The sequence below is a fragment of the Octopus bimaculoides genome, chromosome 10 (genome assembly GCF_046866305.1).
Source record: "Octopus bimaculoides isolate indiv1 chromosome 10, ASM4686630v1, whole genome shotgun sequence".
NCBI lineage: Eukaryota > Metazoa > Mollusca > Cephalopoda > Octopoda > Octopodidae > Octopus > Octopus bimaculoides.
Window position 1 is genome coordinate 14597854 of NC_142937.1, and position 25227 is coordinate 14623080.

The 25227-nt window shown below is 37.3% G+C and overlaps 1 protein-coding gene across 1 annotated transcript in view; it reads right to left on the bottom strand.

The window, feature by feature from the left end:
* LOC106875009 (uncharacterized) overlaps positions 1–25227 on the bottom strand; it is a 149036-nt gene that overhangs the window by 48761 nt on the left and 75048 nt on the right. The window contains exons 42-48 of the mRNA XM_089359092.1: positions 23388–23825; positions 22894–22938; positions 19283–19360; positions 17230–17643; positions 14352–14384; positions 6533–10996; positions 615–662 (exon numbers count right to left, since the gene is read on the bottom strand). Of these exons, the coding sequence (XP_089215218.1) occupies positions 615–662; positions 6533–10996; positions 14352–14384; positions 17230–17643; positions 19283–19360; positions 22894–22938; positions 23388–23825 (5520 nt within the window). The remainder of the gene's footprint in view (positions 1–614; positions 663–6532; positions 10997–14351; positions 14385–17229; positions 17644–19282; positions 19361–22893; positions 22939–23387; positions 23826–25227) is intronic.

Here is a 25227-nt window from a genome sequence, read left to right on the forward strand (position 1 = left end):
GGGCAAATGTTTTCTACTACAGCCACAGGCTGACCAAAGCCTTGAGCGGATTTAGTAGATGGAAACAGAAAGAAACCTGTTGTATATTTAGGAATATATATATCTATCTATGTATGTGTGTGTCTTCGTGTGTATGTGTGTGTATGTGTCCACCATTTGATGGCCAGTGCTGGTGTGTTAACGTCCTCATAACTTAGCAGTTCAGCAAAAGAGACTGATAGAATAAGTACCAGGCTTTAGAAAGAAAAGTACTGAGGTTGATAAATTCAACTAGAAGTTCTTCAAGGCAGTGCCCCAGTATGGCCACAGTTTACTGACTGAAACAAGTAAAAAGTGAAAAAATAAGAGGTGTATGTGTGTGTGTGTGTGCGTGAATGTGTTTGTGAGAGTGTGCATGGTATATATATGTATGTATAAATACAAACTTGTTCTCAGTTCAAATATGCTTGAGGCATACTCAAACCCATAGGAAAGCCATTCACTCTGTGTGTGTGTGTGTGTTTGCTGTGTGTATGCGCATGTATGCATGTGTGTGCGTGTGTGTCAGCAATCTGGATAGCTAAAATTAGTTATTTAATAAGACATTAAATCTAAGAAACTGTGAGATTACAAACCTGTTGAAGTCTTAGTGTATTTTGGCGTCAGTGGAGAAGTACCAGTGGCTGCAATAAAAATGAATAAAATATTGATTAGACTTAAACAAAGCAATTTGATTATTTTTGTGAGTAAAGACCTATCAGGTGAAGTGAGCTCATATTATAAAACTCAAAGAAGATAAAAAGTAAAATGGACTACACTAAGATTTGTATTCAGAACAATGGTGTTACTAGTGAAATAGAATTAGCCATCTGGTTACATATTCTTATAATTTTGTCTACCCAGAACTATGCATTGATTCATCAGTATTGGTATTAGATTGGCTCTCTGTTGGTTACAACAACAAGGGCTTCAGTTGATCCGATCTACGAAACAGCTTGCTTGTGGCTAAACACTCCACAGACACATGTACCATTAATATAGCTTTTAGGGAGATTCAGCGTAATACAGAATGTGACAAGGCTCACCCTTTGAATTACAGGCACTGCAATTTTTGCCAGCGGAGTGGACTTGGAGCAATGTAAAATAAAGCGTCTTGCTCAAGGACACAATATGCCACCAGAAATCGAACTCATGACCTTATAATTGGGAACTGAATACCCTGACCACTAAGCCACACTTCTTCGGTATTAGTACCAGTCAGTGATCCACCTGAACCAAGATGAAAGCGTGAGTAGTCAACTGACAGAGAAGTCTGCCTTCAAAGAATGTCCTGTTTCAACCAGTTTTAACCAGTTTTAACTCTTAACTCTTTTGTTACCATATTGCTGTTGAAATTACTGCTTTTGATTCAATTAATTTTGAAAATAATGAAGTCAGTAAAATGAGAGCAATTGTTAAGCTGGTGTTTGGAACATAGATTAACACTTTAGCATTCAGATTACTCTTGAATTAATCATGCACTTATCTTGTAGCTTTGAGACTTCAATGAAGTGAGTGTATGTTTCTAGAATGATATTGTTGGGTAGTTATGAGAGGCCAAAGATGGCTGGTTTGGAAATAAAACAGATATTTGGACTGGATATGGCCAGTTTAAATGCTAAAGGATTAACATGTAATTTTGATGGGAAGACTTGAATTTAGATCACTTTAACACAGGTTTGTATCATTGGACTAAGGATGATTTCAGACAGGTCAGGATCAAATGAGTTAAATATTAGAATAGAAAACTACATAAAATATATCAGAAAACACAAAAATATGTAGCATTGAAATTTAAGAAAGTAATATTTTTCTCCAAATTATTTTTCTGTAAAAATGCTTCTATCAAGAACTCTGTTCCTACCCATATTTACCTATATAACAACTAGTTAGCAACAGTTCAAACCCTCCGTACTAACATATCATGTTCTCAGTTTGAAAAAACAATGGTGATTCTCTCTTCCCACCACTTTTTTTTCTCTCACTCTCTCACCAACTCTGAATAATTAGTAGTCTACAGTAGATAAATTTCAATAATTAGAAGTTGTGTTTCATAATTGGAATATTAAGATTCTAGCCATCATTGCCATGGATGTATAACAAAAAAAAAAACAACAACCCAGTGGAGACCATCCTTTTTCAACTTCTGTTCCTGTTAGGGTTTAAACTGAATCGTAAACATTGGCAAAAAATGTCAAATAAAAATTGTTCCTGCTGAATACTTTGGTCTGTTTTCCCAAACCCCATAGAATTTAAATTACCAGAATTTTAGCAAAATCATTGAGGGTTAAATATTTTGAGCTTGGGATATAGAGTAATGCCAATGCTAGGATTGGCATTAGTAAGCCGCTCAACCTAATACACATAAACTAATATACTTGGACATTCATGCCTTTCCTAAAAATATCCTTACCATAAATGAAATGATACAGCTTTAACAAAGAAGTCCAGCTCACAGAAGTAGTTCTTCTCTAGATTTTATATATTACTGTCTAACTTCACAGTTTTCCCCTACAGTATTTTAAACATATAGCATGTAAACCAATCAAAGATATTTGAAAAATTTCTATATAAAATAACTTCATAAAACTTATCACTGAGACATTAGTGTTAATAATATAATATAAGTAAAATCTGACATTTAAGACAACGCTTGAGACATGACAGTGAAACTGAAATTAAATGTCACTAAGTTGTCTTCACTTTTGACATATTTAAAGCAACTTGAGTTTACATAGCACATGAATGAATGAATGAATGAATGAATGAATAATCTCAACATCTTGGTTGAGATTAGGATAAAATGAAAATAGGATAAAGATCCTTCCTGAATCATATAGACTCTTGGATCTGGTTTTCCAGTTTCCTTAACACACATATTTTTCCCCCTGGATGGGATGCTAGTCCATTGCAGGATTACCCATTTTTGCCAGCTGAGTGGACTGGAGCAATGGGGAAATGGAGTGTCTTGCTCAAGGACACAACACATCCACCAGTTCAGAAATCAAAACCACAAACTTATGATCATGAGTCCAACGCCCTAACCACTGAGCTATGTGTCTCCACATGTCGAGATTAGGGGTCTCAAACAATCGCATAGCAAGGGGAAGGTGAGGGGGTGATCCACCTTGTGTGGCACTTCTATGGGGGAGGCACTTTTGGATCTGCTGTGTAAAGCAGTATCAGCTTTGGGGGCCTGGAGGTGGGGAGCAAATTCAAGGGTTGTTCTAAGCAGCACACACTTAAGCAACACCACAGGAATCAGGTACAACTCATTTAATATGTTTTCTAGAATTCATCAGAATGAATAGCTTTGGTGGGCTCCAAGTTCTCTTCTGGCACAGTTTATTAAAGAATCATAAGAAGCTAATGCATAATCCTAAATAAGATGATACACTGGAAAATGTAGTCCTGCATAACCTCAAAAGACTGGTTTATCACAGAGAAAGGGCTTTTTATCATAGGTCAATTCAGTCAGGATTCACTTTGAACTATAAACTATTGTATCAGTAATTACCACACAATATTGTCATAAACATTGGATACTGTATCCTTACATAAACAATATTTCAGACAAAAAATTAAGAGGGGTTGGCATGGCTGTAACAACTTTGAGTTCAACTAGAGTAGGACTGAATTGGGGCTGAACATCTGATAATTTGCTTTGAGGCCCTTTAAAAGGAATAATGATATTTACTTGGGTATGGGGGTTAGTCCAAATTACTCTCTAAGGGGCATGGGGCTGCTTTCTTGGTTTCTCTGGCATATATATTCCTCTCTGGACAGGATACCAGTCAGTCACTGTATAATTCATTTTTTACCAGTTGAGTGGACTGAAGAGTGAAATGAAGTGTTTTGCTCAAGAACACAATGCATTGCCCAGTCCAGGAATTGAAACTACAATTTAATGATCATGACTCCAACACCCCTAACCACTAAGTTATGTGCCTCCACTTCAATTGGGTATAATGTAAGATATTTAATATAAAAGATCACAATCAAAACTGGCAGGTAACATCACACACAAGTGTAGTTTAAATGAAAAGACAGAAAAATTCAAATACATTACTGAATATTCCTTAAACAAGCCTTATTCAGAGACCTTTTGAGCAAAATGGGCTGCTTGACCTGAAGAAAATTCTAACTGGGCCCCACCTGCAAGGTCATGAGCTGCTTATCTTGATATGAGATCAGCATGTCATGTGCATATGGTTGTGATGGATGTACCTGGTGTACTATTATCAGACAGGTAGCCATGATGGGTACATTGGGCTTCATATATTTGTACCACAGTGTCACTTTGATGGCATGCAAATAATAATAATAATAATCATCATCATCATCGTTTAACGTCCGCTTTCCATGCTAGCATGGGTTGGACGATTTGACTGAGGACTGGTGAAACCGGATGGCAACACCAGGCTGCAATCTAAATTTGGCAGAGTTTCTACAGCTGGATGCCCTTCCTAACGCCAACCACTCAGAGAGTGTAGTAGGTGCTTTTACGTGTCACCCGCACGAAGGCCAGTCAGGCGATACTGGCAACGGCCACGCTTGAAATGGTGTCTTTTATGTGCCACCCGCACAAGAGCCAGTCCAGGGGCACTGGCAACGATCTCGATGTACATATATATATATATATATATATATATATATATAGGTGCAGGAGTGGCTGTGTAGTAAGTAGCTTGCTTACCAACCACATAGTTCTGGGTTCAGTCCCACTGCATGGCACCTTGGGCAAGTGTCTTCTACTATAGCCTCATGCTGACCAAAGCCTTGTGAGTGGATTTGGTAGACGGAAACTGAAAGAAGCCCGTCGTATATATGTATGTGTATATATATATATGTGTGTGTGTGTATGTGTGTCTGTGTTTGTCTTCTATTATAGCCTCAGGCCAACCAAAGCCTTGGGAGTATAGAAACCGGGAAACCGGGCCCATGAGCCTGGCTAGGCTTTAAAAAAGAGCGCATAAATAAATAAAGTTGCTGGCCTTGTGCCAAAATTGGAAACCATTATTTCACTGTTTCTCAAGCCCTCTCATTATTCTGCTTAGTAAGACATCATTTTCCTGACCTCCTCTCCAACCCATGCCATTTTAGATAACAGTTTTTCACGAGTTGCATACGGTTACTGTTTTCATGTTCCGACAAACTATCAAACAGCTTTCTTCATTTCTGTTTCTGTACCCCCAATCTGCTTTGGATGCTATGATTGATTGTGGTCTTTGTACTTGCGATTTCATTCTTAGCCTGAAAATCCTATCGGGCATACAATTACAAACGAGCACTGCCTTTCAGGTTTCAACACATTCCCCTTTGATCTGCAAGCAAGAAAATCATACATTTCCCCCCTGCTTCCGTACAGGTGTTGTACAAACTCTTTGAGAATAATCTAGAAGCTATGCAGTTCTAAACCTCAGAACTTCAATCCATACAAAACCATTTATGTCAAGTAAAAGTTCAACTGACCTAATGATCTTCAGGGAGTTCAGTATAATATGTACAACTTGTCACCAGCCACTACCCTTTTATCTTCAAGTAACACACACATACACACACACACATACATATATATGTGTATATACATATATGTATATACATATATGTATATACATATATGTATATACATATGTGTGTGTGCAAGTATGCGTGTAGGCACAGGCAATAATAATAATAATAATAATAATAATAATAATGGCTCCAAATTTTGGCCAGCAGTTTCAGGGAGGGGTTAGTTGATTACATCAACCCTAGTACTTGACTGGTACTTATTTTATCGACCTCCAAGAGGACTAAAGGCAAAGTTGAGCCTAGTGGAATTTGAACTCAAATTGTAAAGGTGGTCTAAATACCACTAAACATTTTTCCCGATGTGCTAACAGTTCTGCCAGCTCACCACCTTAATAATAATAATAACAATAATCCTTTCTACTATAGGCACCAGGCCCGAAATTTGGGGGCAAGGGGGCTAGTCAATTTGAACTCAGAACGTAATGATGAATTAAAAGACTGCTGAGCATTTTGCCCTGCAATCTAACGATTTTGCCAACTCTACTCCTTAATCATATTATTATTATTATCAATAATAATAATAATAATAATAATAAACACTTTCAATACAGTAACCATAAGGGCATCACAGCAAACCACAGCACATACTCAAGGCACACAGAGCTGCGCTCGGTAGTGAAGTGAAAGCATGTTATAAAAATAAAACTACTGAACAATAATAATAATAATAATAATAATAATAATAATAATAATAATAATAATAATAATAGTAATAATAATAATAATAATAATAAAATTAATAATAATAAGGACGAAAATAATAATGGACGAGTCAGGCAGCTAAAACAGTTTCTTGGAGATTTTCATAAACATAAAGATAAAAGGTATCACTAATATCAAGTGCCAAATATCCAATTAAATATTACATATTTATGAAGTTATTGTATATACACAACAATAGAAATATTTCCAAAATTGTAATACGATTACAAAACAGTACCTGCAGTGGTCACCGATATTGTTGAAGAAGGCTGTGTTAAGATTGGAGTACTAGTCACTGGTGACATACTAGTTGATGAACCGCTTGTAGGTAGCATTGGTGTGGCAGTTGTGTATGGTGATGTAGATTGTGTAGGTTTTGAAGTAGTCGCCATTGATGGTGAACCAGTGGTTTGTTTTATTGTACTGGATGTTAATGGAGTGCTTTCCATTGTTGGTGGACCAGTTGTTGGTACTGATGCACCTGTTGTAACTGGAGGACTTTTCGTTGTTGGTGGACCAGTTGTTGGTACTGATGCACCTGTTGTAACTAGAGTACTTTCCGTTGTTGGTACTGATGCACCTGTTGTAACTGGAGGACTTTTCGTTGTTGGTGGACCAGTTGTTGGTACTGATGCACCTGTTGTAACTAGAGTACTTTCTGTTGTTGGTACTGATGTACCTGTTGTAACTGGAGGACTTTTCGTTGTTGGTGGACCAGTTGTTGGTATTGATGCACCTGTTGTAACTAGAGTACTTTCCGTTGTTGGTACTGATGCACCTGTTGTAACTGGAGTACTTTCCGTTGTTGGTATTGATGCACCTGTTGTAACTGGAGTACTTTCCGCTGTTGGTACTGATGCACCTGTTGTAACTGGAGTACTTTCCGTTGTTGGTGGACCAGTTGTTGGTGGACCAGTTGTTGGTGGACCAGTTGTTGGTGGACCAGTTGTTGGTACTGATGCACCTGTTGTAACTAGAGTACTTTCCGTTGTTGGTACTGATGCACCTGTTGTAACTGGAGTACTTTCCGTTGTTGGTACTGATGAACCTGTTGTAACTGGAGTACTTTCCGTTGTTGGTACTGATGCACCGGTTGTAACTGGAGTACTTTTCGTTGTTGGTGGACCAGTTGTTGGTGGACCAGTTGTTGGTGGACCAGTTGTTGGTACTGATGCACCTGTTGTAACTGGAGTACTTTCCGTTGTTGGTACTGATGCACCGGTTGTAACTGGAGTACTTTCCGTTGTTGGTGGACCAGTTGTTGGTGGACCAGTTGTTGGTGGACCAGTTGTTGGTGGACCAGTTGTTGGTACTGATGCACCTGTTGTAACTGGAGTACTTTCCGTTGTTGGTGGACCAGTTGTTGGTACTGATGCACTTGTTGTAACTGGAGTTCTTTCCGTTGTTGGTGGACCAGTTGTTGTTGGACCAGTTGTTGGTGGACCAGTTGTTGGTGGACCAGTTGTTGGTGGACCAGATGTTGGTAGACCAGTTGTTGGTGGGCCAGTTGTTGGTGGACCAGTTGTTGGTGGACCAGTTGTTGTTGTTGGACCAGTTGTTGGTGGACCAGTTGTTGGTGGGCCAGTTGTTGGTGGACCAGTTGTTGGTGGACCAGTTGTTGGTGGACCAGTTGTTGGTACTGATGCACCTGTTGTAACTGGAGGACTTTTCGTTGTTGGTGGACCAGTTGTTGGTACTGATGCACCTGTTGTAACTGGAGTACTTTCCGTTGTTGGTACTGATGCACCTGTTGTAACTGGAGTACTTTCCGTTGTTGGTACTGATGCACCTGTTGTAACTGGAGGACTTTTCGTTGTTGGTGGACCAGTTGTTGGTACTGATGCACCTGTTGTAACTAGAGTACTTTCCGTTGTTGGTACTGATGCACCTGTTGTAACTGGAGTACTTTCCGTTGTTGGTACTGATGCACCAGTTGTAACTGGAGTACTTTCCGTTGTTGGTACTGATGCACCTGTTGTAACAGGAGTACTTTCCGTTGTTGGTACTGATGCACCTGTTGTAACTGGAGGACTTTTCGTTGTTGGTGGACCAGTTGTTGGTACTGACGCACCTGTTGTAACTGGAGTACTTTCCGGTGTTGGTACTGATGCACCTGTTGTAACTGGAGTACTTTTCGTTGTTGGTTGACCAGTTGTTGGTACTGATGCACCTGTTGTAACTAGAGTACTTTCCGTTGTTGGTACTGATGCACCTGTTGTAACTGGAGGACTTTTCGTTGTTGGTGGACCAGTTGTTGGTACTGATGCACCTGTTGTAACTGGAGTACTTTCCGTTGTTGGTACTGATGCACCTGTTGTAACTGGAGTACTTTCCGTTGTTGGTTCTGATGCACCTGTTGTAACTGGAGGACTTTTCGTTGTTGGTGGACCAGTTGTTGGTACTGATGCACCTGTTGTAACTGGAGTACTTTCCGTTGTTGGTACTGATGCACCTGTTGTAACTGGAGGACTTTTGGTTGTTGGTGGACCAGTTGTTGGTACTGATGCACCTGTTGTAACTGGAGTACTTTCCGTTGTTGGTACTGATGCACCTGTTGTAACTGGAGGACTTTTCGTTGTTGGTGGACCAGTTGTTGGTACTGATGCACCTGTTGTAACTGGAGTACTTTCCGTTGTTGGTACTGATGCACCTGTTGTAACTAGGGTACTTTCCGTTGTTGGTACTGATGCACCTGTTGTAACTGGAGTACTTTCCGTTGTTGGTACAGATGCACCTGTTGTAACTGGAGGACTTTTCGTTGTTGGTGGACCAGTTGTTGGCACTGATGCACCTGTTGTTATTGGGCTACTTCCCATTGTTGTATGTACTGTAGTTTTAGGTGATGATTCTAACTTAGTTGCTTCTGATGTTGGTACTACATTAGTTGTACCACTTGTAAATGCTGTTGTTTCTTCTGTGAAGACAGTACTTCTTGAAGGTGGTACTGATATTGTAGCCACTGGGGTACTCGTCATTGTAGGTACTGTAGTTTTAGGTGATGATTCTATCGCAGTTGCTTCTGATGTTGGTACTACATTAGTTGTAAATGCTGTCGTTTCTTCTGTGAGGACAGTACTTCTTGAAGGTGGTACTGATATTGTAGCCACTGGGGTACTGGTCGTTGTAGGTACTGTAGTTTTAGGTGATGATTCTATCTCAGTTGCTTCTGATGTTGGTACTACATTAGTTGTAAATGCTGTCGTTTCTTCTGTGAGGACAGTACTTCTTGAAGGTGGTACTGATATTGTAGCCACTGGGGTACTCGTCATTGTAGGTACTGTAGTTTTAGGTGATGATTCTATCTCAGTTGCTTCTGATGTTGGTACTACATTAGTTGTAAATGCTGTCGTTTCTTCTGTGAGGACAGTACTTCTTGAAGGTGGTACTGATATTGTAGCCACTGGGGTACTCGTCATTGTAGGTACTGTAGTTTTAGGTGATGATTCTATCTCAGTTGCTTCTGATGTTGGTACTACATTAGTTGTAAATGCTGTCGTTTCTTCTGTGAGGACAGTACTTCTTGAAGGTGGTACTGATATTGTAGCCACTGGGGTACTCGTCATTGTAGGTACTGTAGTTTTAGGTGATGATTCTATCTCAGTTGCTTCTGATGTTGGTACTACATTAGTTGTAAATGCTGTCGTTTCTTCTGTGAGGACAGTACTTCTTGAAGGTGGTACTGATATTGTAGCCTCTGGGGTACTCGTCATTGTAGGTACTGTAGTTTTAGGTGATGATTCTATCTCAGTTGCTTCTGATGTTGGTACTACATTAGTTGTAAATGCTGTCGTTTCTTCTGTGAGGACAGTACTTCTTGAAGGTGGTACTGATATTGTAGCCACTGGGGTACTCGTCATTGTAGGTACTGTAGTTTTAGGTGATGATTCTATCTCAGTTGCTTCTGATGTTGGTACTACATTAGTTGTAAATGCTGTCGTTTCTTCTGTGAGGACAGTACTTCTTGAAGGTGGTACTGATATTGTAGCCACTGGGGTACTCGTCATTGTAGGTACTGTAGTTTTAGGTGATGATTCTATCTCAGTTGCTTCTGATGTTGGTACTACATTAGTTGTAAATGCTGTCGTTTCTTCTGTGAGGACAGTACTTCTTGAAGGTGGCACTGATATTGTAGCCACTGGGGTACTCGTCATTGTAGGTACTGTAGTTTTAGGTGATGATTCTATCTCAGTTGCTTCTGATGTTGGTACTACATTAGTTGTAAATGCTGTCGTTTCTTCTGTGAGGACAGTACTTCTTGAAGGTGGCACTGATATTGTAGCCACTGGGGTACTGGTCGTTGTAGGTACTGTAGTTTTAGGTGATGATTCTATCTCAGTTGCTTCTGATGTTGGTACTACATTAGTTGTAAATGCTGTCGTTTCTTCTGTGAGGACAGTACTTCTTGAAGGTGACACTGATATTGTAGCCACTGGGGTACTGGTCGTTGTAGGTACTGTAGTTTTAGGTGATGATTCTATCTCAGTTGCTTCTGATGTTGGTACTACATTAGTTGTAAATGCTGTCGTTTCTTCTGTGAGGACAGTACTTCTTGAAGGTGGCACTGATATTGTAGCCACTGGGGTACTGGTCGTTGTAGGTACTGTAGTTTTAGGTGATGATTCTATCATAGTTACTTCTGATGTTGGTACTACATTAGTCGTAGTACCTGACCCAGCTTGTGTTGGTGTTCCACTGAAAGTTACTAGAACATAATTTAAAGTTGGAATTAATAATGATATTTCAACAGTGTATATAACATTTACAATGCAAACTTTATGCATATATAAATGTATGTATCTGTGCATGTATGTGATCAATGAGGCAATTATCTTTTTCACTGTTATTATTAGCACTATGAACTGCCATCATATATTTCTCTATAGTGAAAATTATATACCAAGCAAAGAATAAAAAATCCTTCTATCTCCATGGGAGATGGGTCATGTTACCAGGTGCAGCATATACCGGCCATGATGAAATACCACAAGGTATAGAAAATATGAAATACCACAAGGTATAGAAAATACATATTCGCCTTTATATATTTATATATTTAATTCTTTATATTGAACACTCAATATTTCATCTATTCAATAAGACATATTCCATATTTTCAATAAGACATTCAATACTTTATTTCATAGTACCATCCATTTTTATTTTATATTATATATTGTATATTATATTATATATTGTATATTCCATATTCTATATCCCACATTGGTTTTGCAGGAATATAAATGAAACATAAAAAAACAGACAGTGTTGGAACTCTTTTAAACAAAATAATATATTCCTCTATACACAATCATACAAAACCCCCTTTTTTTGTATTTATTTTTACTCGCATATATATATATATATATATATATATATATATATATTATTATACGTATTTATTTTCTCCTAATTAATAAATAACTCGGATAAAACGAATTGGTTAATAGATACCAGTGTAGCAAAGATCACAAAATAACTGTGGTGTAACTCCTGTTTATGAGGTAGAAACTCCTTGAAATTTTGGGTACTTGAGTATATATAGATTTAATGAATGGAGTAAAACGCATATGTTAACTGCATACTTTTATTTCCAACATATGTTTCGAAGATTACAATTTATACCTTCCATAGGAATCGGCGATGTTAAAAATGTAATCTTCTCTTCAGGGAAATGCATGGGAACCAGCTTAAACATAAGACATTTTAACCGAATATGAGAACTAGAGTTGGAGAAGGTTATAACGTAATTTATTTGAAAAAGTCGTTGGAGATTAGGACGCTACCAGATAGTACATTGGACAAGAAGGGAAGAAAAGAAGGAAAGAAAAAAGAAAAAAAAGAAAGAAAATCAGAGTGTAAAGTTGGGAGATAATAAGATGGTATAAATCCGATAAAAATTGGAGAGGAATGTTATGTAAGAAAAAAAAAGTGATCGTAAAGGGGGGGTTAATCTTGTATTTCTGCAAAAATACTGAGATAAATGTATACAATCATATATACTCATGTATACGCGCATATATACACACAAACATACTCACACACAAATATACATATACTCGAATAAATACACATATGCACACATATATACACATCCGTACAAACACACACACACATATACATATCTATATATATATATGCATATCCATATATATATATATATATATATATATATATATATACATACATACACACATACATATACATACATGCATACTTACACGCACAAGCACACATATATATATACATACACACACACACACACACACACACATATATGTATATATACAAACATAAACATATACATACATAAACATACATACATCTAACCCAGCATATTTACGCAGTTAACATATGCATTTTACTCCATTCATTAAATATATATATATATATATATATATATATATATATATGAGCCAGTTAGGCAGCACTAGCAATGACCCACGCAACCACCATTCATGCATGGGTAGTTGTCAGTCCCGCCTGACTAGCTCCCCTTGCTGGTGACACGTAAAAAGCACCATTTGGACCTGGTCAATGCCAGTCCCCTCACTCCAACTGGCTCCTGTGCTGGTGGCACATAAAAAGCACCATCTGAACATGGACAATGCCAATGCCACCTGACTGACTCCCATGCCAGTGGCATGTAAAAAGCACCATCGGAAAGTGGTCAATGCCAGCCCCCTCACCCTTACTGGCTCTTGTGCCGGTGGCATGTAAAAAGCACCCACTACACTCTCGGAGTGGTTGGCATTAGGAACGGCATCTAGCTGTAGAAACATTGCCAGATCAGATTGGAACCTGGTGCAGCCTCCTGGCTTGCTAGACTCCTGTTAAACCGTCCAACCCATGCCAGCATGGAAAACAGACATTAAACAACGATGATGGTGATATATATATATATATATATATATATATATATGTTCATATATATAAATATATAAATATATTCATATGTATAAATAATATATCATCATCATCATCATTGTTTCATGTCCGCTTTCCATGCTAGCATGGGTTGGACAATTTGACTGAGGACTGGCAAACCAGATGGTTGCACCAGGCTCCAATCTGATCTGGCAGAGTTTCTACAGCTGGATGTCCTTCCTAATGCCAACCACTCCGAGAGTGTAGTGGATGCTTTTACATGCCACCAGCATGAGGGCCGGTCTGGCGGTACTGACAACAGCCACACTCAAATGGTGTTTTTTATGTGTCACCTGCACAGGAGCCAGTCCAGTGGCACTGGCAAAGACCTCCCTCGAATATTTTTCACATGCCACCGGCACAAGTGCCAGTAAGGCGACGCTGGTAACAATCGCACTTGAATGGTGTTATTATTAAAGCTGCAAAAACATCACAAAAATATCAGAAGAAATTGCTACTCAGAGTTTCACATTCCCATTCGTGAGGTGGTTGTGATCAAGGCTCTTGATCAAGATTTTTTATCACAACTGCCCAATGAACGGAACATGAAACTCTGAGTAGCAATTTTTTGTGATATTTTTGTGATGTTTTTGCAACTTTAATAGTAAAGCATATTACTTTACCTCCAGTATTCGAGTACTATTTTTTCCCACCTTGTTTCACATTTAGGTACTTACTCGTGTGTGTGTGTGTGTGTGTGTATGTATCCATTATTTAAACATAATAATTTACTCATTATTCCAACATAAATTGAAACACTCTTATTTGCAAAAATAGTCATAAATTCTGTATAATACTTCCAAACATTCATTTGTTTTATTATTTACCCTTAATCAAATATGGCAGCTCAATAAAAATATGAACAAATTGTAGCAATGAAAGTGGCTTGTATAAAGCTTTGTGAGATGATAAAACAGCTGAGGAAAGATTAAGGACTGTACTGAATGCAATGTGCGGCCATTTTATATTGTAAATATATATAAAACAGTGTCTGCCTGTAAACTTTCATTAACCAAAAACCTAAGACATTTATTTTATGATAAAAATGAATAATAGGTAAATATATATGCTGCACCTGGTACATTAAATTTCTGTAAGATATTTACTGAAGTATTTGAAATAATTGGATTTACCTGTAGAGGTTAATATTGTTGAGTGAGTAATTTCTGAAATGGAAATTAGTAAGGTAAAATATGCCGAATATTTAGCAAACATTGAATTTATTGTTTATAATGGCTTATTAATGATTTATGAATTTCACACATGATGCAATGAATGAGAAGATGAAGAATTATAACACAGAGGTTACACAAAGGATAACTGGTATTTCCCAGAGGATGACAAACCAGATCAGTGACTGGTGTAAGGTTCCAGCAAAACTAGATAACATGGTAGGAGAATAGTTCCACAGATAAGGCCGTAAGTATTAAAAGACAAGTCTGGAATGACTGGAAGAAAGGAAGCAGCAGAAAGTAACATCAAGTAGCAAGAAGAGAAGCTAAATCTCAGATGTATTTAACAAAGAGAGAAGACAAAAGTAAGAAGTCTGCTCCTGTTCTTAGGTGTGAAGATCAGAAGTTTGAGGTAATCTGAAATGTAAGACAATGTGAGAAAAACAATAGTGATGTCGTTAGTGGAGTAGTGTATGCAGAACTATAGTGGGGAACTTGCTCTTACTGATACTGTATAGAAAAAAACATGGCAATGCTATTAAGAGGGACTGTTGTATGAAGAAGCCCTCAGAACTTACTACTGATGTTCTTAAAATCCCTAGTAGAGTAGACAATGAGCTAGTCACCCACATAGTAAATCAAGTGTACAAGCAGGTGTCATATGCATGGACTGACATAGCAGCAGCATTTTCAGTTGCTTCAAAGAAAGATGCAGAAGAGAGTGTAACCTGCATAAATATCAAACTGCTAAACAAGGCAATGAAAGTTACAGAAAAAAGTCACGTTAATAGCTCAGTTGATTAGGAAACAAATTAACATTGATGAGATGCAATTCAGCTTTGTGCCACAAAAAAGTACTACTAATACCATCTTCCAAGTGAGAAAACTGCAGAAGTATCTAACCAATTGTAAACTCTAAACCTCGCATTTGTTGACAGGGTTCCAAGCTCCATAATCTGATGATCATTAAGGAAGCTAGGGGTTAATGAATGGCTTGTATATAAGTCATGAACAGAGATAGAGTAGCAAGGTAAGATTCAAACCCTTTTGTTCATTATATCTTTCCAAGCTTTAAAAGTCTACAGCTGGCTGTCCATAAGAATTTCTAATGGCCTGGTTCTCATGACTAAATTTGAAGTAGAATATGAGATGGAATCTAAAATATGGAAGTAAAAACCTAGGATTGAAGAACCTCAAAGTAAACTTAACAAAGACTAGGATAATTTGGGATTATGAAAGAAAACAGGACCCTGTTACTACCTGGGAAATGGCCATGCTTGATAAGCAGAAAAAAGGTAATAGGAATTCCATTACTTTTTCTGTACCTTTGTAAGCTTTGGATACACATAAGATCAAGGACATTAGGAAGCACACAAGCCTATCAGGTCTTTTGTAGTATAGTTACATTTGATTCTATATTGAATACTAATTATAATTTTCTGCATAATTAACAGCTAAAGGTAATCTACAAGAGAAATATTTACACCATCTTCTCAAAAAATGTTTTTGAAGATTTTATCTATTTATGTCATTATTATTTAATAGAACTGAACCATAAATAGTATTAAATACTTTGAAAATAAATGTGGATATTTAGAGGAAATGATTACAACCATTACAAGGTTTTTATTATGTATTAAGACTGTATTTGTACCTGAATTCTTCCAAAAATCTATAATGGAACAAAAAAAAATGAAAAGTAAATGATGATGATCGAGAATACACATCTGTGCAAACGTATGACTGAGTGTATAACTTGTGAACTTCTCCAATAAATTATACAGCAATGATATTCTAGATCAGGTTGTATCAGAACTTTGCTACACTACAGGTGAAATAAGCATTGGAGATGTTGTGTCCCATGCAGAAACTACAGCAGCTCATTAGAGGTATTGTGAGCTCTTTTTCTGAATCTATCTCAGTCTTGGAAACCTTTTGCCTGCATACATAATGCATCATTATCATCACTTAACATCACTTATCATCACTTAACATCACTTATCATCACTTAACATCACTTATCATCACTTAACATCTGTTTTCCATGCTGGCGCAGGTTAGATTGTTTGACAGGAGCTGGCAAAGCTGGAGGGCTGCACCAGGCTCCAGTCATCTGTTTCAGCATGGTTTCTACAGCTGGATGCCCTTCCTAATGCTAACCACTTTACAGAGTGTGTTGGGTCCTTTTTATGTGGTGCCAGCATGGGTGTGGGTGCTTTTCAGGTGGCACAGATGCTTTTCACATGATGCTGCATCCAACTGTAAAAATTCTACTACAATTTACTACTCTTTTACTCTTTCTTTTACTTGTTTCAGTCATTTGACTGCGGCCATGCTGGAGCACCGCCTTTAGTCGAGCAAATCGACCCCATGACTTATTCTTTGGAAGCCTAGTACTTATTCTATCGATCTCTTTTGCCGAACTGCTGAGTTACAGGGACATAAAGACACCACAGCATCGGTTGTCAAGCGATGTTGGGGGGGGGGGACAAACACAGACGCACAAACATACACATACATACACATATATATATATATACATATATACGATGGGCTTCTTTCAGTTTCTGCCTACCAAATCCACTCACAAGGCTTTGGTCGGCCCGAAGCTATAGTAGAAGACACTTGCCCAAGGTGCCATGCAGTGGGACTGAACCCGGAACCATGTGGTTGGTAAGCAAGCTACTTACCACACAGCCACTCCTGCGCCTATGTACTGTTAATGTTTTCAAAATGTATCTCAATTATGATAACATGATAAGATATAACAAGCATGAAAAATATTAGCCTTCTTTATATTTTCTTTCAGAGAAATAAATAGAAAGAAAAACACAATTACCTGGGAAGCAAGCCTTAATAGAGAGCCAGACTTGATAAATTGTAACCATTGGCTCTGGAGACTCAAGAACAATCTTTAACTTTTGAGCTTTTATTTCATTCTTTAGTAGAAGACTTTCTGTGATATCTGTAGCTAAGAGTTTGTATGTCTGTGTTGTTTCATCCCATGTACTGACAGAGAAAGTTTGAACATTTCCTCTCAAAATCACTTCGACTAGTGTCACGCCAGCTGAGCTATTTGTAAGAGTTACAAGGAGAGTTGGTTTCTCTTCACTGATTGGAACTGGAACCAACCATCCTGGTCGACCAGGCCGAACATTGGTGATTTTGTGTCCTTCGAAAACTGGAAATCCAGTAATGGCACTGTCAGGGATAAGTACAGGCTGCTCCATTCCATCAGTAACAACACATGGCACTGTAAATAATAGAAGCGTACATGAAATAATATTACATGGTTTCAAATTTTGGCACAAGGCCAGCAATTTTGGGAGAAGGAGTTGAGTCGATTACATCGACTCCCAGTGTTCAACTAGTACTTATTTTATCAACCTCAAAAGGATAAAAGGTAAAGTCGACATCGGCAGAATTTGAACTCAGAACATAAAGATGGACGAAATGCGGCTAAGCACTTTGCCCGACATGCTAACGATTCTGCTCACTCACCACCTTACTTGCAATATTACATCAAAAACAGTTTAATTCTCTGTATCATTATTATCATCATTATTATTATTATTATTATTATTATTATTATTATTATTATTATTATTACAAGGCTGAAAGGAATGAGGACTGAAAAATTCCTCTTTGGTAAAACCCTCATTGACATTTTCAAGTTTCACTTGAAAACGAAAGTGAGGGTGGAGAGGGAGGTGCTGTCTTCGAGTGAATTTATGAAAGGGTGAGTGAAAGTTGCAAAAATGGCAAGAGTGGATGATACCACTCTCAGTGTAGACATGTGAGTCAGAGGAAAGGAGTTGGAGAGGGTACTCGTCCTCGGTATTCAGGATGATCTTGGATGGTGGGGTTCTTCAATTATCCCTAAAGGTCCTCCTGTATCAGGGGGACCCCATCACTATGCCTTTTTTTTCTCTCTCTAGTGTTGTATATTATGTATACATGAAATTAAAGGATACAGACATACATACATACATACATACATACATACATACATACATACATATAAGCAGAAAAGACAGATAAACAATAAATGGTAGGAATGTATTCACATGGAAAGTAGTTAGATGGTGCAATTAGGTGTTATCTTTACAGCTGTTTCAGATAATGGATGACTGCTGCTTGCATAACACATTCTGAGTGTGTGTGCGCACGCGCGCGTGTGTATATGTGTGTGTGTGTGTGTATGTGCATACAGGCATGCACAAACACACGTAGAACTCATTTTAAACTCTAAAATCTCATCATCATCATCATCATCATCGTTTAACGTCCGCTTTCCATGCTAGCATGGGTTGGACGATTTGACTGAGGACTGGTGAAACCGGATGGCAACACCAGGCTCCAATCTAATTTGGCAGAGTTTCTACAGCTGGATGCCCTTCCTAACGCCAACCACTCAGAGAGTGTAGTGGGTGCTTTTACGTGTCACCCGCACGAAAACGGCCACGCTCGAAATGGTGTCTTTTATGTGCCACCCGCACAAGAGCCAGTCCAGGGGCACTGGCAATGATCTCGCTCGAAAACCCTACCAGGCCAGTCAGGCGGTACTGGCAACAGTCATGCTCAGGATGGTACATCTTATGTGCCACCCGCACAAGAGCCAGTCCAGTGGCCCTGGCAACGATCTCACTTGGCTTGCCGGGTCTTCTCACACACAGCACATTTCCAAAGGTCTCGGTCAGTAGTCATCGCCTCGGTGAGGCCCAATGTTCGAAGGTCTTGCCTCACCACCTCAGCCCAGGTCTTAACATTAATAAATGTTTCCACTTAAAAACAAACTGAAATTTAGCAAATTAAAAATTACAATTTTTGTAATCTTTTATGAAGTATAAAAAGTATATATTTGGATTCAAATTAAATATAACATGCCATACCTTGAGTTGTAATTACTGGAGGTGTTGTTGTTGTTGGTACCAAAGTGGATGTTGAGGTAGAAGATAAGGTGGTAAAAGCTAGAATAGACAAATATACCATTAATACATACATGTATACATTTTATATATATACGCACAGAATGATACAGAAACAGTCATGTGTATATGCATATAAATTGGATGTATGGATGGATTCAAATAATGTAGAAAATTTCTATTTTATCCATTTTTCTCTTGCTTTTAGCCATTCTGTGTATGTGTATGCATGTGCTTATGTGTGTGTGTGTGTGTGTGTGTGTGTGTGTGTGTGTGTGTGTGCGTGCGTACGCATGTGTTTGTAAGTATGTGAGCATGCTTTAGAAACAAAAAAGATTTTCAGTTTCATATCCTGGTTGAGTATAATATGACTATTTCACATAAAATAACTTTGTTCAGATATCAGTTCAAAGTCTTTTGCTCTCCCTATAAGTATTCTTGGGGATCGATTCCTTCACTTTTCTCTCTGTCTTTCCAACTCAAAGAAAGTGAGATACAAGGGAAGATTTGGTTGCTATTTCTGTCATGTTATGCGATAATGTAGTAGATCACCTCATTAGCTCAGGTTTGCCTGTTCTATAATCTACTTCAATGGTTTCCCACTATTAAGAATCTTAGTGAAAGAAATAGTTTTGCAGGTGATATCAGCAAAACTTTCAGTCATATCTGACAAAGAAACATCCTTGCTCCATTATCTACTGTTGGTTTTTAATCTGTATTCCTGCCTTTTGGAGCAGATATTGCATTTTTAGAATACTCCATTGCAATGTATGCCAAGACTCCATGCCTTCCTAGATTCTGCTATATAGCAAAGTCTGGTTATGTGTTCCATATTCTTTCACCCTTAAATATATAAGGGAGCCGTTAACAATTCAAACACCTATGTAGATAACACAACCCTTACCAGATCCTTAACATTCTACAGGAATCATCCACACACAAGCACTGCTTGCAAAAAGTTTGTATGAATAGAGAGCTCAAGAATCTTCTTCACTAGAGACACGACAATAAAGTTTTGGTCAACATTACAAAAACCCAGTCACAAACACATATCAAGGAAACATTTTGTCCTTCACTCCACAAAAGAACAAAAATTGCCCCCAATTCTAAAACACTATCTCTCACCATTTCCAGTAACCTTTTTTGATAACAGCACATAACATAATATTGCAAGCACTGAATTTCAATGACTAAGATTCCTTCTCAGGGCCACAAAATACTTCAGTCCTGTTCAGGTGTCATGTAATTCACCTATGTACCTTGCCTGGGATTGAATTCAGAACCTTTAGGTGACTGCACTACATTTAGTAAATGCTTTTATCCACAATGCTATGCCTGTAGGCAGGGACAGAGTTATTTTAAAGCTTATAAATTTCCATTGATGTCTTATATCAGCTCCATATTAATTGGATAATACAATTCTATATTACTGAGATGAGATACTTATTATGTACATTGCTTATTATGTAAGCAGAGTACATAATAAATTCCTCATCTCAGAGATATAGAATTGTAATACATACTCATCAACACATTACAATCATTCACAGACATGATATCTCCTCTCTCTGTTTCTGGTATTGCTACTACAGCAGTTTATACCTTTGCTGACCTCCTGTGCCTACACCCTCCATAAACATCTGTCTTTCTTTCTCTCATCACTCTGATTATGTTGTTTTCACCTGCACAGCACATGTTTCTGAGTTTTCTTACTACATAACCTCAACTCATGCAAACTTCCTCTCTGCCTGCAACAGACAAAACAGGCATTCTAAACAATACATTCCACATTGCATAGATACATTTAACTGCATCAATTTCAACAGTAATACCAGCTCTCATGTTTTGACAAAATTGTAAGATCAAAATCTCCTTGTTTGAGATTTCAAATCATTTGTATGTCATTCAGTTTGCTTCTAGAAAAATAAAACACTTTGTCCTACACATCTCAACTTACCGTTCTGTTAGGAAGTGATAACTGAAAAGCAGGTAATCTAGTAATATGGCCTGTAACAGGTTGACATCTTATACAAAGAGAGATTTATCTATCATCATGCAAAGACATTAGAGTAATGACAGTTCTGTTTTATTTTTAGGTCTTTACATAAATGTCTGATTATAACAGGACAAAGTTCAGTAAAAAAAAATATTGAGGAAACCCAATGAAGGAAACCTGTGAAAAATAGCACCCAGATATTCTTCAAATCACACAGTGCCATATATAAAACAATAAGAGGAGATATTTAATTTTTAAATAAAATAAGCGTTTAATGGTTAAATAAAAAATTGGAACAAATTTCATCAAAGGTCTTCGCAGTAAGAACTGACTTGATGTTAGACAACAACAAAATATTGATTTCAAATTTTGGCACAAAGCCAGCAATTTGGGGGGTGGGGGGTTAAGTCAATTAGATCGACCCCAGGATTCAACTGATATTAGTTTTATCGAATCCAAAAGGATGACAGGCAAAGTCAACCTCAGCAGCATTTGAACTCAGAACTAAAGGTGGATGGAATCTTCTAAGCATTTTGCCCAGCATGGTAACCATTCTGCTAGCTCACCACCTTAAATAGCAACAAAATATTAAGCAATCTCGGTTTAAGAGAGTATTCAGAGGTTCTTGACAGAAGCAATAACTTCCTGAAAATAGCTGCCAACTATTTTCAATAAAAAGATGTCTGATGATCAACTATAAATGGACCTATCATAATATGGATGACCACAACAACAATGTGGTCAAACAGTATGGTACATTAAGGACAGATTTACCAAGTTTTTATGTCATCACAGCTTAATTTGTTTGCAATAATTAGAACTGTCAGACATTTTCAGACATCAGTAAGACCTATATTATGTTAACAATATTCCAATTTCTGCCTACAAGATTAATGTGTCTTTTCATTTATTATATCTACATAAGTGTAAAGACATTCAAGCGAGATCGTTGCCAGTGCCGCTGGACTGGCTCCTGTGCAGGTGACTCGTAAAATACACCATTTTGAGCATGGCCGTTGCCAGTACTGCCTGACTGGCCTTCGTGCCGGTGGCACGTAAAAGCACCCACTACACTCTCTGAGTGGTTGGCGTTAGGAAGGGCATCCAGCTGTAGAAACACTGCCAAATCAGATTGGAGCCTGGTGCAGCCATCTGGCTCACCAGTCCTCAGTCAAATTGTCCAACCCATGCTAGCATGGAAAGCGGACGTTAAACAATGATGATGATGATGATGAATTCTTTATAGTAACAAACTTAATTAGTAAATATGTTAATTATAAAAATAGTCATATGCAAATGTTACCGTTGCAAACATCCAATAGAAGATGAACTAATGAGGGAGCTACTATGTGGTTACTTAACCTACTAATAAGATTAACAAAATTTCTTCAAATCACATCCAATTCTCTTTAATAAAACAAAGGAGGACTCATATTTTACAATGTCCTAGACATAAAAAAACAAGACAGGAGATCACAGCTGCAACGTCTTTAATCATAGGTCTGCTAACCTGAGGCTAAACAATTAGATTCAGTCGAAGAAAATAACCAAGATATGAATAAAGGAGAAGACAGCTTACGTGATGTAGTAGGAGTGGTAGCTGTAACAATGGGTGTGGTGAATTCTGGAAAAAAGAATATTTGAAATAATTCATGGAGTGCACACAGACACACATAAAATATATACACATACACTCACACACAGACATAAATATATATACACACACTCACACACAAGTATATATACATACACTCACATATAAATATATATATAAACACAAACACACACCTACACATATATAAATACACACATGCACACACTACACACAATGGGCTTCTTTCAGTTTCTATGAACCAAATTCACTCACAGGGCATTGATTAGCCTGGAGCTATAATAGAGGGAACTTGACCAAGGTGCCATGCAATGGAACTGAAGGGGCTGAACTCAAAAGTGTGTGGTTGCAAATCAATCTCTTTAACCATGAGCCATTTGAGCCCCTATTTACAAATTTTGAAAGCTTGAGAATGAAAACAAACGAACACATTATTGATATTCAAAACTTAAAACATTTACCTGGTGTAAAGCATCCAAGTATAGAAACTTTGACATCAAATTCTTCGGGGTAGACATCAATGTCCAAAGGTTTCGCTGATTCCAATAGAATACGAATTTCTGTGACATTTAAAAGTTCATTTGTCTTATAATGTGTTTTTCCATTGATATATGAACCCAATGACTCAAATGCAAAATCATCTGCAAACTTCATCTGTATAATGTAGCTTCTCACGTTTCCTTTGACAATAATTTCTGAGAGTGGAACACCTTGAGGGTTATTCGTCAATTTGATGGTTATTGATGGTTGTGGTTCCTGATCAGAAGGTACCGGTACTCTCCAGCCTTCTTTGTCTGGTCGAATATTTACGGCTGTATCCATGTGACTAAGAGGTGTTGCAGTAATATGACGATCTGGGATGTATATTGGGCTTTTCAAACCATCAATTAACTCACAAGCTGTCAAAATATTTTTTAAAAAAAGATGTATTTCTTTTTTGCTCTGTTTATGCATTAAATATAGTTTAAAAATTAGGATGCAAGACAGAGAGAAAATAACAAAAAACATGATAAAAACGAGAAGGTTGATGCAAAAAATGAAACAATAAGAAAGAAACAAAAGCAAAAAAAAGCTAAAATCCCCATCCTCTATGATTGCAGAAGCCACAATTAATACAGCTGGTATACAACAAAATAATAGAAAATATGTCAAAGTCTGCAAGACCGCAACTCAGTCCAGAGCAGGTGGTGTCCTCGAATTCAACAAAAGAAACCTGTCCATGTGTTTGCACCTGCTAAAAATTTCACATCTGGAATGAAGTTGTGTTTTTGAAATTCTTGGATCAAAGAAGAATATGAGATCTTTCTGCTATGCATTTCTTAGTTGTATTTTTAAGATCCATTAAAATATGGCTTAGATTTCTCTGCAATTCTCTATTTGTGTGTATGTAGTGTGGAGTTGGTCTTCAAATTCCATATATGGCTATCCAACTTAGGTGCATTACTTTTGTCGAAAACAAGATAGGTGGCTTGTATAATGTTTTCTGAAACTGCCTTTGCATAAACTGATGTACTTCTTTTCAATTAAGTTATCTTGAAGCTTTGTTGTTACTTCTGCCTCATATATGACAAAGTTTATCATACATGTCTAGTTAAGTGGGCAAGCTTCTGGGTCATGGCAGTTACATTTTTTTGCTGATTCTATCTTGGACCTATAAACTCTCTCTCTCTCTCTAGCTATCTATCTATCTATCTATCTATCTATATCTCTCTCTCTCTCTATCTATCTCTCTCTCTCTATATATATATATATATATATATATATATAAATTTAAAGAAAATGGAAAATGGAGAAATATTGATGAACAACAATTGACTTACATCAATTATTATTTATTACAAATAATAAAATAGATAATAAATAATAATTGATGTAAGTCAATTTGTTGTTCATCAATATTTCTCAATTTTCTGTTTTCTTTAAATTTTGATTCTTGATAAACCCATGTTTATCTTTGTCTTTATCTATAATTTATGAGCATTATATTCCCATGGTTAAACATAGGTAATATACCGGTAGTGTAATGGATACTTCTATCCCTTAGATGGTTATTTTAACCTCTAACTCAGCTAACCATATATATATATATATATATATATATATATATATATATATATATATATATGTATAAGAATGAGAAAGAATGTACGTAGATGTTAAATATCCTGCAAAATGATGGTAGTATTAGATTTAGGTTTTATGTCACACCTATAAGTGGATGCAATCACAGGTAATATTGAAGATACATACCTCATATTTGTCCCTACAAAGTATATTTTATGTTAGTAAGTAGCTTTTTTT